Raw genomic sequence first — 15686 nt, forward strand, 5'->3', positions numbered from 1 at the left:
GTGTAGCCAATGAGCAGTAAGGGACATTAAAACAAAGCGGTTTTAACATTGACATGGAGGATAAAAACAAAGAAAGAAAGCGAAGAAAGGCTTACGATAAGGCAACAAGTAGGACCCGTTTAACAGTGGTGTAGTCTAGTTTTTTGTAGTGTGTATACTGTGATTTTTTTCCCCCTCCCAGCCTCATACGCACCCATCCTAGAGCGACACCCCATAGGCACCACCACACTCACTAATGCATAAAATATGCATCTACATGTAATTTAGAGCATTATTAAAGACTGCTTATGTGTTATCAACATTCCAATTTATTATAAGCAACAAAAGACAGTCAGCTGATAGAACCTGTGCTCCAGGTCCCATATTCATATAACATTTAAGGCTGAATGGTATAGTTCACCCAAAAATGAAAATTGTGAATGAAAAAAAAGCTGCTGTAGCTTTAGGCGTAGACTTCTGAAAACATTCAGAGTGTAGTTTGAGTCTGCTTTCGTTTCAGATCTTCTTTAAAATTAGTTAGTTAATTTCAAATTTGCACCAAAGAACACCGCCAAGCAACTCATTTTCCTCCTTGGTAGGTGACCTCAGATCAGGTCACAGGCCACGGAAGCCCCAATGGTCCAAAAACGTTAGCGATTCGCAATCGCAACCACAGTCTGTGTTCGCAACACAGACGGGGTGAATTTATGAATGAAAGTTCTGTCACAAAACGATATTGTTACATTACTTTTTAAATGGGTATACGGAAATCCTTGGCCTTTCCTAGAGGGTATACGGAGTATACCTGCGTATCACGTAGACTACACCAGTGCCGTGTAAATTATTGGATCAGCTTTCCAGCTCTGGAGAGAACTGAAGGAGCGGGAAGGCCTGCGATGGGACGCCGAGGGACTTAAGTAAAGTTGGCCGCATATCCACAGATTCGAATTTCCAGAGTCAATAACTCCTGAGCTAAATGCTGTTATTACACAAATAACACCTATCAGGTGTAACTATCAGGACATCAGAGATGTGTGAGCTGACTTTGGTGACAGTACAGTGTATTACAGTGAAGTTATTGACTGTTTTTGTAAATTCGCTTTTCGGGTTTTGCACTTTGCAGACCCTTGGAATCTGTCTCTCAGTCGTCTGCACATATTCAATTCAATTCAAGTTTATTTGTATAACGCATTTTACAATAGACATTGTCTCAAAGCAGCTTTACAGAACATAAACAAACATAGAGACGTGTATTTTGAGGAAAGCTGATTTTGAGGAAAAATGGGCAACATTACTACGTTATTTGTGTAGTAACAGCGTTTAGCTCAGGAGTTATTGACTCGGGAATCTTGAATCTGTGAATATGCGGCCAGCTTTACTTAAGACGCCGAGGCGCTTTTTTCCTTCTCGATAGGTGAGTAACATTCGTTTTGTTATGCTTGTGTGTCATTTTTGCTTGTTTGTTTATCTGCAATCGTATTGTTCTTCCCTTCAGCTATGATAGACACATTTCTATCCATTCGTTGCCTGGGTTATGTATGTATGTGTGGGCAGAGCTATCAATACAGGGGTGGGACCCATTTGGGTTAGGGGCATGTTTGTTTTGGTGATTTCAAATGTCAACATTGGCTTTCAAACAACGGTTACCCCACCTTTAAAAGAATAAATTGAAACAAAAATATTATACATGGTTATTTATTCATTCAGAAAAATGCTAAACATATATCTATGAGTAGCACCTTTGCTTTGCTTTGAACTGCAACTAATGGTTTCAGGCAACCGTTGATCCTGCACATCAGCTTGGAAGAATTTTTGCCTATTTCACACAAAAGCTGTTGACTTTGGGCAAGCCATCCCAGATGCAGCAAAACAGGACAAACAATACCACCACATGTTTCACATATGAGATAAGGTTCTTGTGCTCCACACATAACCCATAAAAAGTTCTATTTTATTCTAATCTGCACACAATTTTTTTTTCTAAAAGCCTTCTAGCTTGTCCACGTAATTCCCAGCAAACTACAAATGCGCAACAGTGTTCATTTTGGGGAGCAGTTCTGCCTTGCCTAGCCTTGTTGTTCAGTGTTCTACTTATGGTGGACTTGTGAACAAATCACATTAGCCATTAACAATGTGAGAGAGGTCTTTAATAGGTTTCATTGTATACTTGCAGAATTTTACACATCTTGCCCTTAAGAGTAATCTTTGGTGGCACAATCACACCTGTTGATGATAACAATAGTCTTGAATTTCCTTCATTTGTACTGTCTGACTGTGTCTTGATGGAGTCCAAAATCTTTAGAGAGGGTTTTGTTACCTCTTACAGCCTGCTGAGGCCCTCAAAAAGCTGCTTTGTCCACACCATGATACACTTCCACAAGCATGTGTTGTGAATATCTTTCAAATGCTCACAACTGATTATCATCTCAATGACTGACAACACCTGACTAAATTCACCTTCAAATTAACTGCTAATGAACTGCTAGAATGATATGATGATCTTTTTTAAATAAATAAATGACAAAATATAGTCTCTGTGTCCCATTTATTTAATTGGGTTCTCTTTGTCCACTTTGAGGAATTGTGTGAAAATCATATTTAAAATCATATAATAAATCATATATAAAAAAATTGAAATGGTTCTCAAACTTTCACCATTTTATGTATAGACTTACTTTGACATTATGAACGCACATGATGCTGCCGCAATCATCCATGTACTGCTTTAGATCCCTCTCCTAAATATTTATAAGAAGAAAAAAACAAGTATGATAGAAAAGCACTCACACTAAACAAACACCAATTATGACTACACAGATGTTTATATAATTACATATACCCACCAGGTACTCAAAAACCAGCGTTAGGCACTTGTCCGTGTGGATGATGTCATGAAGAGTGACAATGTTTGCATGTTTTAAATCCTTCAGGAGGGATACTTAATTGTAAAAGAAAGCAAAAATATTAAGAAAAAAAGCATTTCTTTATTGCTTAGATTTGTATAAATGCCATTATTTATTAATTATTATTAAAGGTGTATGAGGATTAATGCTATACACATGCTGTTATATTACCTTCACGAATAGCAGTGCATGGTGCACCCTCTTCATGCTCCAGCCGAATTTCCTTCAGAGCCACCAGATTATCAGTCAGTTTACTGCGTCCTTTGTATACTGTTGCATAGGTTCCCTATATGGAGGATGGGACAGAGTACATAAAAATACATATTGGTCATGGAAACCATAATTTTTTGTGACTGCATGTTTGAATATATTTAGGAAAGTAATATAAATATACAAGAAGATAAGGCTTATACCTTAACCACATAGGTACAGGACCAGTCTATAAATAAGTAGCTGGTTAACCTCACAGCACTGATGATTTCTTCATTCTGACTGGTAGCTATGATATACATTGTTCTGGTGAGACTTTCTGTAAGTTAATGCTTTAAAATTTAAGTTAAAAGTGCAAAGCTGTTCTATTAAACGGTTCTTCTAAGTGAGAAGAATCTGAATGCACAATTTGGGTGTTTCAGAAAGCATTAACCATGCGGTGAAAGATGATATGCACCATTTTCTTAGAATGCTGTTTAATCTAAGTGACATTAAGGGGTGTCTATGCCCTTATTGATGATCATGAGTATATTTAAGTATGGGCTGTAGATATTCATACTTTCATAGCTGTGTAGTGTTTTATGAAAAGCTGTCTATTTATATTTTCTTCCCATCACCAGTGAAGCATGTATCAGATTTCCCACTCTTTTTATATCACTTTAGCCATTTTACATTTGAAAATTGATCATTAGAGTCAATTAAAGTCCCATTTGATTCTCTGCCTTTGTTTTTCCACCACTCCTATACTTAAACAAATGCTTAATGAGGCAATGTTGTGAGGTGCTAGATGATTACAAGATTATGAACTTACTTCTCCGAGTTTATCCAATTTAATGTATGTCTCCAGTTTCCCAAAGCCAATTTCAGACTGTGTGAGAGAAATAAACAGTAAAATTTTAAGTCATGCTTCAAAGTGATATTTTCTGACTGTTGTTGCTGAAATTATAATAATTATCTATATTTCCTTCTATTCAGATTTTTTGTAGCCTGCTTTTAGTGTTTACACATTTACTAGACTCTGAGGGCAAAGCAAAATAAAAATCCAAATAAAAGCAAATACAGATGTGTTACATCAAATTAAGCCACAGGCTCCACTCCTGGTGGTACCCTTCCGTCAATTCCTTTAAGTTTCAGCTTTGCAAGTATACTCCCCTGGAACCCAAAAACTCATGGTTTCCCACACGCTACCCGGCGGGTCATAAAAATAACACTGCCGGATCGCAGGTCAGCATGGTTTACGGTCAGAACCACAACGATATCTAATCGTCCTCGAACCTCTGACTTTCGTTCTTGATTAATGAAAACATTCTTAGCAAATGCTTTGCCTTTCGTCCGTCTTGCGCCAATCCAAGAATTTCACCTCTAGCGGTGCAATACGAATGCCCCCGGCCATCTCTCTTAATCATGGCCCTGGTTCCGAAAACCCACAAAATAGAACCGGAGTCCTCTTCCATTATTCCTTATTCTCTTATGCCTGCTGAGTTGAAAAACACTTTAACCAGTTACAGAACAGAAACTAAGCTAATAGACACATAAGGGCACATTGTGTGCAACTACTGTGCTGATACATTTTCATCAGACATACACATCGCATCAGTTCTGTAATCTGCAAGAATCCTCCTTTCTGTTTTAAAGTCTTGCCCACTTTGAGCTCAAATTGTCCCAGATGCAGCAATACAGGCCCATAGCATGATACTACCACCACCACCATGTTTCAAGTATAAGGTTCTTATGCTGGAATTGAGTATTTTAATTTTTCCAAAAATAGGCCTTCTCATTTTAAGCCAAAAAGATTTATTTTGGTCTCATTCCTCCACAAATTTCTTTTTCCCAATAGTCCTCTGGCTTGTTAACATGATCTTTAGAGTACTTGATGGGCACCAATGTTCTTTTTGGAGAGTAGTGGCTTTCTCCTTGCAATTCTGCTCTGCACTCCAAGGTTGTTCAGTGTTCACCTGATGGCAGACTCACAAACATTAACATTAGCCACAATAAAAGAGGCCTTTAGTTGCTTAGAAGTTACCCTGTATTTCTTTCTGACCCAACATGCTATTACATGTCTTGCTTTTGGAGTCTTTGTTGGTTGACTACTTCTGGGGAGGGTAGCAATGGTCTTGAGTTTGGATTTGTGGTGTCTTTATTTTGTAACCTTTTCCAGCCTGAGGCCTCAGAAATATCCATTGTTTTTGCCATGACCCACTTCCACAAACACACAGCTTGAACATCAGACTTTGATATACATACCAGTGTGTGTGTGAAAAAGTGTTTGCCCCTTCCTGATTTAATTATTTTTTTTGCATGTTTGTCACACATTGTTTCAGATCATCAAACCAATTTAAATATTAGTCAAAGATAACACAATTAAACAGGACAAGCAGTTGTTAATTCAATGTTTTTATTATTAAGGGAAAACAAAATCCAAACCTACATGGCACTGTGTGAAAAAGTGCTTGTGCCCTAAACCTAATAACTGGTTGGGCCACCCTTAGCAGCAATAAATGCAATCAAGCATTTGCGATAACTTGCAATGAGTCTGTTACAGTGCTGTGGAGGAATTTTGGTCCACTCATCTTTGCAGAGTTGTTGTAATTCAGCCACATTGGACGGTTTTTGAGCATGAACCGCCTTTTTAAGGTCATGCCACTGCATCTCAATAGGATTCAGCTCAGGACTTTGACTAGGCCACTCCAAAGTCTTCATTTTGTTTTTCTTCAGCCATTCAGAAGAGGACTTGCTGGTGTGTTTTGGATCATTGTCCTGCTGCAGAACATTGTCCTTCAGGATTTTTTGGCAAGTGAGGCCTGCAGTTCTTTGAATGTTGTTGTGGGGTCTTTTGTGACATCACTGTTCCATGGTTTGCAATTCGTGGATAATGTCTCTCTGTGGTTTGCTAGAGTCCCAAAGCTTTAGAAATGGCTTTATAACCTTTTCCAGACTGATAGATCTCAATTACTTTCTTTCTCGTTTGTTCCTGAATTTCTTTGCATCTCGGCATGATATGTAGCTTTTGAGGATCATTTGGTCTACTTCACTTTGTCAATCAGGTCTTATTTAAGTGATTTCTTGATTGCAAACAGGTGTTTTTCCTTAATAATAATTGTGTTATCTTTGACTAATATTTAAATTTGTTTGATGATCTGAAACATTAAAGTGTGACAAACTTGCAAAAAATTTAAAATCATGAAGGGGGCAAACACTTTTTCACACCACTAATAAATATATATATATATATATATATATATATATATATATATATATATATATATATATATATATATATATATATATACATACATACACACACACACACACACACACACACATATATATATATTCATCAGTCACTTTATCGGGTACATGGTCATTTATGCAGTTATCTACTTAGCAAGGTAGCAGTCATGTAGCAGCAGCACAATTGGTAATTTGATGGAAGGTCATTCTGATGTCCTACAATTTTCTCTAGAATTTACAGAAAATGGGTCAAAAACACACAAAAAAAATTTAATTGACTGACAGTTCTTTGAATTGAAATGCAGCAAACTATTTTGAGCTACAATGGGCACAGACTCATCTAAACTTGAGAGTTAATCACTGGAAAAAGACTGGGTGAGTTTTTCTGTCTAATCCTCAACTGCCCACTCTGGGTGAATTTGTGCCCAAGACTCAAGACTGTACAAACCTGGCCAAATTCAATCCAAAGCCGAATGCAAACAAAAAAACCAATTCATGTTTAGCATAACCAACATAAGCCATTACATAGTTGAGTATTTATAATTATGGCTTTTTTTTTACCCAATTACAAAGGGAAATATGGCCAAACATTTTGACTTTACAGGACTACAAAAGATCAGCTGACTTAAAAAAAGATACCCAGTGTGAGTCTGTGCTGGACACACCTACATCACAACTTGTGTTTTTTAAGAGTAAGTTAAATAGCAGGAAAACAATAAAAAACATTCAGGAACAACTATTGCTAATAGTAATTTTATAATACCATAACCATTCTCTTACCAATGAAGCACGCCGTAGCCTCCGACTCAAGGGTTTATCAAAAGGAGGACTGTTCATAGCAAATTTTTCCAGATACCCCTCTGGCAAACGGATATCCACTGGCAGCGATAGACGCTTATTAATGTCCTAGAGAGGAAGAGAAAATGTGGGTGTGACTGAGGAAGGAGTCAAGTTACACACGCATTTGAAATCAATAACTCTTATGTGGAAATAAGACACGGGGATGAAAAAACATCGCTAACCATTAATTTTATGGAAAAAAGCACACAATGCATATTCTGCATTGTAGAAATACACACAAATGTCTGATATATTGTAGGAATGAGTTAAAATGATGTACATATACAGAACAAATTTAAACTCTTGCCAGTTCACCACACTTCTGCTCCAATATATATGTTTAATGTAATAATGTTAATATACAATGTATATTTGTTTAGCTTTGAGGTGTATTCCTTCATAATCTAGCTTAAATTAAACAACTTGCTAGCAGAGTTTATAAAGAACACACTTGTTTAGTATATTGTGTTACATATAAACAAATACCTTACTTTTTGTAATTGTTCTCTAGTTCACATCAGTTGTGTGTTTTATAGAAAGCCAAAGGAAAGAGAAAACAAAACAACATTGCTAATGGATAGCAATTTTAAACGAAACAACTCAGAAGCTAAAAGGCAACACAAGCGTTAAGCTCTACTATTAACACCATGAGTACAATCTGAATACAGAAGAATTACTGTTCATAACATTTGCTATTTATGCTTATATTGTTGTGTACATGCGCATGAGAGAGAGTGCACTTATAGAGAGGATAGTTATGTAAATTGTACGTCTTCTGTTCCAAATTATTTTGTATTACCTCATTGCAGATACGCCGTGAGTGGTTGTTACGCATTCGCACTCGGACAGGACTCTGTACCTCGTCGGATGAAGTCCCAGACGCCTGATCGCTCTCTCCATCAGATCCCATTTTCATATTTTCATGCACTATGCCTTCAAACACACAAATCACGATGGAGTAAATCACAATTTTTTTACACCTAAAATTCTACTAGAAGCAGTTTTAACGAAGTATTCCATTGCTTATGAAGAAAATTTGCACATTTGCAATAAAAACTGCCAAGATGGGACAGTATAGAGACTAGAGGCAGACATTTTTTCGGGATTCCTGCGGGATGGGAAACAAAATCACTATTAATCACGTGACTGGCACGGGACAGGAAAAAATGTCAGCGGGAGTGGGAGTGGGTGGGACCGGGAATATACCTTTGATAAAAATACCTTTTGAATAAAAATATAATCTGTTTGCTTTGGTATGGCTGGTTAAATGAATGACTTTCTCCACAAACTCGTGACAGTTGTTGGCAGTAATGTATGCCAACCACCAATAATATAAGAGAAGGCGTCTTCCCCGTGCACTAGAAGCCGCGAAAATTTAAAGTGGAGTTGGACCCGAAACTCAGACTGCAACGACAACTCTGGGGGGGGAAATGGCTGTCGAGCTCACTTCTAGAGGCTGACAATTTTTCAGGATTCCAGAGGGTCACGGGAGTGGGAGGGAATGGGAGTCATTCTTCTGGGATTGGGACGTGACTTAAATACGTGTTTGACTTATCATTGGGAGATCACGTATTTAAACAAGCTCTAAAATGTCTGTGCTTTCTTTGCCAGATGACTGACATGACCATATCCATTGTCAATCACTGTGGATGTGAGATGATTCCATCGGTTATGATGCCCACTGACAGATCAAGAGCAACAGGTCAAAAACTTGCAGAGACCAGCTTCAAGTGTATCAGGATAAGTATGTTTGCCTTCAGCATTTCTGATTGCTATTAAGAGTGCTATTGGAGAAGAACTGACAAACAGGCAAAACAACTGACTGTGTCAGCCTGTGAATCAGTTTTCTTTTTACCAGGCTGTGACAATTAAGATAAATGTGGGCTGATAAACATGCACAAGATAAGAACAGGCTACCAAATAACATAAGTGTTTGGACACCCAGTGAATACTTTTAAATCATTTGGGCACCCAAGTTCAGACCACAGATCTTCAGGCAAACAAATTCTTTGAAAGAGCTACAGAGTCTGATGGGAAGATGCACCTGTCAATTAGAGCAAGAACTCTGCATGCGGCTAGACTGTATGGGAGGGTGGCTAGAAAAAAGCCACTTAAATATATGTTTGGTTGAAAAGTGGGATAAAGTTTTATGGTTAACTGAGACAAAAGTGGAGCTTGACCAAAATTTAAAACGCTACATGTGGTGCAAACCTAACACTTCTCATTCCTCAACAAACACCATACCACAAGTGAAGTGTGTGATTGGGGACTCTCCTCAACAGGGATTTGTATCTTGTTAAAACTGGGTAGATGGTGCAAAATATGTGGAGATACTGCAGGTTTAATCTGAACATAAAAAGGAGAAATTTCATTTAGTAGGAAAATAATCCCAAGCACAGGAGTGAACTAAAAACGAATGTTCAACAGTTACCAAGTCAAAGTCCTGATCTCAGTCTAAGAAAAAATGACCACATGGTAGGAACTTACCACAACACGCTTAAAGCTGTTACTGGAATCAAAAGTTCATTCTACCAATTGCGCCGGCATTTTTTCAGTGATAAACAATGATTGCAATGATTGTTTTTTTGTTTTTTTTTGCAATAATAATGCTGGTTGGAACAATTGGTAATTCAGATGATTCTGATGATGTTTAGGGGGTTGAATACATTTGAAGGCAAATATGTGTCAAATCAAACTGTATACAATATATAAAATATAAACATTTAATATCAAATATATTAAAAAAAAACTACAAATTTGATATTTGACAGCAAAGTATACATTTTGTACAAACTATAAAATCACCTATAGACCGACAATCACCTACAGACCGACATTTGCAAGTAGACGGACATAAGCGAAAACAAGAAACCACAGAACTATACAGAAAAGTCAGAAATGCATGCAAAGGAGAACTATAGAGACTAGATATGTGCTGATAACATGTTATGCAATATTCAATGTGGGTGATAGTGTTATGATTGTGAAACAATTCACATGTTTGTACTGACCTATTTAACCAGCCAGCATTTTGCCAACATTCTGCTTTTGTTTGATTTAATGTTATTTAAAAATGTAATTAAGACACTGCAAAAAAATGTAGTTTAGCTTTAACTGTGAGGGTATGTACAATGTATAATAATGTAAAAATAGATTTGAAAAACTATAATTCTTATTAAAATATGACATCAGCACATGCCCAAAAGTGAAAGGAAAGATAGATAGAGAGGGAAAGGTAGAGTATCACCAAGAGAGCCAGTCCGGTGAAGAGAAAGGTAGGGTCGGTCCAGGCCATCTCTACGCATCGCGCCGCGCCCCAAACCCCCTGCATAGTGGCGCAAGAATGAAGGGGCACTTTGGGATGCGGGAGGGGGCACGGGGCAAACCATGGACTCTAAGAGAGGATAAGACAGAGAGGGAGAGAGAGAGAGAGAGAGAGAGAGAGAGAGAGAGAGAGAGAGAGAGAGAGAGAGAGAGAGAGAGAAATTAAATAAAAAGACAAGCAGCTGTAGGAAAGTTGGGTACTGAGTGACCTAGAGGTTAAAGCAGGAGCCATGCGAGGGAAAGAGTCAGACATAAAGAAAAACTTAAATATATAGTATAGTAATCTAATATAAAGCTTTATAACTGTAAGCAGTTATAGGTCAGTTGGATATCAAGTTTTTGCTAAAACAGGCACAGTTACAGGTCAAATTTATTCATGCACAAAAGATTCAGTTATTCAAATGTGACAATTCAATCCAAGAGGTTCTTCTTGACTGTTTATTTTTTACCTGGATGCCTTTCTAATCATCCACAAAGTAACAGAACGAAAGGAATTTTCTACCCTAATAGCTTATAGCTGAGCAGTGTAGGAATAATGATTTGGCCTAAAGGCCCAGTAGAGCCTGCAAAATAGGCCAACATATTAATAAACTGCAATTTAAAAGTCGCAAAATACTTGTAGAATTGCGATCGCCCTTCTCCATCTGGATTTATAGCATTGTGTGTTATCACTTAATAGACTTCAATGAGGGAACTACAAGATCTGATTTTATACTCTAAGTTTTTTTTACTAGTAGGCCAGACAACCAGAACTAACTAGTTCTTGTGGATTTGCTGTAAAGGTAGAGATCGATACCTGCCTTTAAGTAAAAAACTTTAAGTAAAAGTTTACTTAAGCTGCATCTAACTTGTTTAAAAGGTTTTGGGCCATGACCAAGGCATTCAAGAAAGTTTAGCTAAGCTGAATGAGTACAGATGGGGCCATAAAGAATATGCAAAAATCCATTACAAAACTTATTTATTAAATTCATAAAAGTTCTAGATTTTTTTAGTACTGTCCTGAGTAAGATATTTCACATACCAGATGTTTACATAGAGTTAAAAAGAGACAGCAGGAAAAGTAATTATTAAACACCATTTATTATATATTATATTTATATATTATAAAACACCATTTTTCTCAGTAACTATATTTCTAAATGTGCTGGTGACATGAAATTTTCACCAGATGTTGATAGCAACCCACATGCAGTAATCCCTAACAAAGAAAACATAACAAATAAGTTCAGAAATTAAGTTATGTGTAATAAAATGAAATGACAAAAAAAATATTGAACCCATTAAGAAAGGGAGGTGCACTAAGTCATAGAAAGCCAAGACACCTGCAGAAATCTAGCAGTATAGCCTATAAAAAGGTGTCTCATTACCAAGGTATGACTGGTAAATGCAAAGAGCTCTGTCAAGATCTTTACAACCTTACTGTTGCAAAATGTACTGATGGCATTGGTTACAGAAGGTTTTCTAAACTTCTGAATGTTCCAGTGAGCACTGTTGTGGTCATAATCCAGAGGTGGAAAAAAAATTTCACCATAAACCGGTCACAACCAGGAAAAGAATCATCTGAAGAGTTATCCAAGAGCTAGGCAACACTTGCGGAGAGCTTCAAAAAGTTGTGGAATTAGCAGATACAATTGTTTCAAAGAAAACAATAAGTAATGCACTCAACCGCTGTGACCTGTATGCATGTTTACCAAGCAAGACTCCATTGCTGAAGTTCGTTTAAAGTTTGCTGCACAACGTTCAGATAAGCCTGTGAAATATGAGAATATAAACACCATGTTTAGAGATCAAATGGCACTGCACATCACCCCAAAATCACCATACCGACAGTGAAGTTGAGATCGGAATATCATGGCATGGGGTTGTTTTGCAGCATTTGGCACTGGCAAAAGCCATATAATTGAAGGATGGATGTGAAAATGTAGTTAGACATGCTTGATAAAAATCTGCTACCATCTACCAGGAAAATGAAGATGAAACCAAGGCAAACATTTCAGCAAGACAATGATCCCCAAAGATACAGCCAACGAAAAACTGAATTGGTTTCAAAGATAGAAAATAAAGCTGCTAGACTGCCCAGCTAATCACCTGACTTGAAGAAGGCCAAAATCACAAAGAGCAATGCACATGACCAGTTTCTCCATACAGGAAGCTGTCATTACCAACAAAAGCTTTTGTACAAAGTAGTAAATAAATTTTATTAAACGTGTTCAATACTTTGCCCTGTGTCATTCCATTTTATTACACAGAAAATAAACAAGTTAAGAAAAACATTTAGCATCTTTAAAACCAGCTGGGTTTTCCACTTGGTTTAAATAACCTACAAAAAAAAAAAAAAAAAAACACAGAACACAAGCATACATTAACAGGCAACATCATTTCATTTTACTATACTTTATCTGCCAGGGCAGAGATATCAGTGTCAAATATATTTTAATGCACTGTTAATAAATATACATTATAGTGTTATTATAAACCACCAAAATGTAGTACAATCTACAACTCAACACCCTTTTCTTGTTTTGTAGGGGCATTGCATAGTCATGTTTGAAATATTTTTTATAAAACACATTTGTCTCAATTGTTTTTTTTCTTTTTCATTTATAGAAGTGAAGTCACTTAAAAAAAGACGGTGAGCAAACTGTGTACTTTTATAGATTACACAAGTGTAGTGCTTTGTGAAAGTAACAATTTACCTTTAGCACAATTAGTAGATTCACATTTAATCCTCACTCATTTTATCCTCCCACAAGAACTATATATCACTATAGATCAGCCTGCCATCAACAGAACTACAGACAGCTTTGTTCCAAATGTGTTTCCTCACCATTTTCTCGTGACATAGGTGGCTCATCAGCTGCTCCGTGTTCTGCAAGCTCTGACAGGTTTTCGTCCACAGGCCGGGCACTGCGCAAACTCATAGACAAGCGTCTCTTAATAATCTTCATGCGGTCCATCTGAGCTCACTTCATTCAGAGGCCTGTAAGGACATTCAAGCTTCAGTCTTTATGCTATAGCTTTCAGTGTATTCAAAAATTAAATAAATAAATAAATAAATAAATAAATAGATAAATAAATGAATAAATAAATAAGTGAATATATACAATTGAAGTTTTAAAATTAATTTAAAAAAGATTAACTTAAAATTTAAAATACAATATATCTACAGTCGTATGCAAAAGTTTAGGAACCCCTGACAATTTCCATGATTTTCATTTAAGGTGGCCAGTTGCAAGTTGTTGCTCTCTTTGACTCTCCTCTGAAGCGTGGCAACATGGAGGCCTCAAAACAACTCTCAAATGTCCTGAAAACAAAGATTGTTTATCATTATGCTTTAGGGGAAAAAAGTTATCACAGAGATATAAGCTGTCAATGTCCACTGTGAGGAACATAGTGAGGAAATAGAAGACCACAGAAACAGTTCTTGTTAAGGCCAGAAGTGACAGGCCATGTAAAATATTTAAGAGGTAAAGGCAAAGGATGGTGAGAACCTTCAAAGACCTACAACATCAACTTGCTGCAGACGGTGTCACTGCACCGTTCAACAATTCAGTGCACTTTGCACAAGGTGAAGCTGTACGGGAGAGTGATGCGAAAGAAGCTTTTTCTGCATACACGCCACAAACGGAGTCGCTTGAGGTATGCAAACGCACATTTGGTCAAGCCAGCTTCATTTTGGAATAAGGTGATGTGGAGTGATGAAACAAAGATTGAGTTATTTGGTCATAACAAGGGGCGATGGCGGCAAAAGAACACGCTCGGCACCCATCAAACCTAACTGAACTGGGGATGTTTTGTAAGGAATGATCCAAAATACATTCATCCACACAGACATTCATTACAGGCTATAGGAAGCGTTGAGAGGCTGGTATTTCTGCTTAAAGGAGGCTCTACTAAATACTGATGTGATTTTTCTGTTGGGGAGCCCAAATTAATGCACCTGCCTAATTTAATGTTGATGCATATTGCGCATTTTCTGTTAATCCAATAAACCTCATTTCACTACTGAAATATTACTGTGTCCTTCAGTTATTTGATCTAACCTTTGAGACGAACCAGGCTCAGTTGGTATCCCATTCTCATTTGGGTGACACTCTTCAGTAAATAATGTAATGTAAATAATGTCCTTTCTACAACAGTTTATAATAGTGCAACTAAGAGCTACTGAGGAACCAATGGGTTATCGCAAACTCTGAGCTCAGAACAGTCCTGAATGCTGATAAAGACCAGACCATACAGCTGACTAACACAACATTGGTTCAAAAGAAGGCATGACAGTCTTCCCTTCTATGATTGTGCACAGCCTTGCAAACTATTTAACAATTCCTGTTGCACATGTACCTGCTGTATAGTCTCCCTGTACTGCTCACTACATTGCAATGAAAATCCGGTTGTTCCATCACATGAATTTACATGTATATAACTAAATACACCCCAATACAGCTCATCTTAATGCTGTTTGTTATTTCATAAACAATATTAATGGGACTAGATACCACCCATTGCAGAAGAATGCATATAATAGCATACATGTAGACAAGAAACCATGATTACAATCAGCTTTTTTTAGTTCAGATTTACAAACACCATTCACATTATATTTATTAGCTGTTTACTGCCGCTGAATGTGATCTTGACGAACAACTAAAATTCGGCATGAAAACGTTTAAAAATCAGCGCTCATAAATTCAATTGTAGCTCAACATGATAAAAACTAGGGCTGCACGATTTAGGGAAAATGCCATATTGCGATTATTGAGGTCAATATTGCGAATGCGATAGCGACATAATAAACAAATGGTATTATGAGTCAACTTGCTTGGTTCTCAAGGAAAATGCACACACAGATTACTGATAATGCTGAAATTTGTATTTCTAAACTCAAACTAGCAACAACAACAAACAAATGCAAAACGTTTTCAAATTAAAATATAAAATATATATATAAAATAAAATATATATATATATTATGAAGTAAATTACCAACTTAATGCCAGTTATACATGGTATTGCACACACCATTATTGATGATATTTGGAGCAATATTACATGTAATTATTAAACTTGATTCCCTTAAATATACATTTGCTTTTAAGCCTAAATGTGAATTTTGATTATGATGTGATTGTGACAGGGGGAGAGGTGTCAGGTTGGGGGTAAAGAGTTTTTTCTGTCATCACTTTTGAATAAGAAACAATG

The 15686-nt window shown here is 36.8% G+C and overlaps 1 protein-coding gene across 10 annotated transcripts in view; it reads right to left on the bottom strand.

Annotated features, from left to right (window-relative positions):
• Positions 1-15686, bottom strand: part of LOC113658484 (cyclin-dependent kinase 17) — a 44030-nt gene that overhangs the window by 17857 nt on the left and 10487 nt on the right. For 3 of the 10 annotated variants that reach the window (XM_027170991.2, XM_047800182.1, XM_047800177.1), the window contains exons 2-9: positions 13315-13467; positions 10411-10557; positions 7963-8096; positions 7104-7229; positions 3904-3960; positions 3054-3168; positions 2823-2917; positions 2655-2717 (exon numbers count right to left, since the gene is read on the bottom strand). In XM_027170991.2, the coding sequence (XP_027026792.1) occupies positions 2655-2717; positions 2823-2917; positions 3054-3168; positions 3904-3960; positions 7104-7229; positions 7963-8096; positions 10411-10557; positions 13315-13444 (867 nt within the window). In that variant the 5' untranslated portion in view covers positions 13445-13467. Of the gene's footprint in view, positions 1-2654; positions 2718-2822; positions 2918-3053; positions 3169-3903; positions 3961-7103; positions 7230-7654; positions 7671-7962; positions 8097-10410; positions 10558-13314; positions 13485-13685; positions 15321-15686 lie in introns of those variants that run through there. The other 7 variants (XM_047800180.1, XM_027170992.2, XM_027170990.2 and 4 more) reach the window with 6 other exon arrangements.

This window comes from Tachysurus fulvidraco, chromosome 14, assembly GCF_022655615.1.
Source record: "Tachysurus fulvidraco isolate hzauxx_2018 chromosome 14, HZAU_PFXX_2.0, whole genome shotgun sequence".
In the NCBI taxonomy this organism is placed as follows: Eukaryota; Metazoa; Chordata; class Actinopteri; order Siluriformes; family Bagridae; genus Tachysurus; species Tachysurus fulvidraco.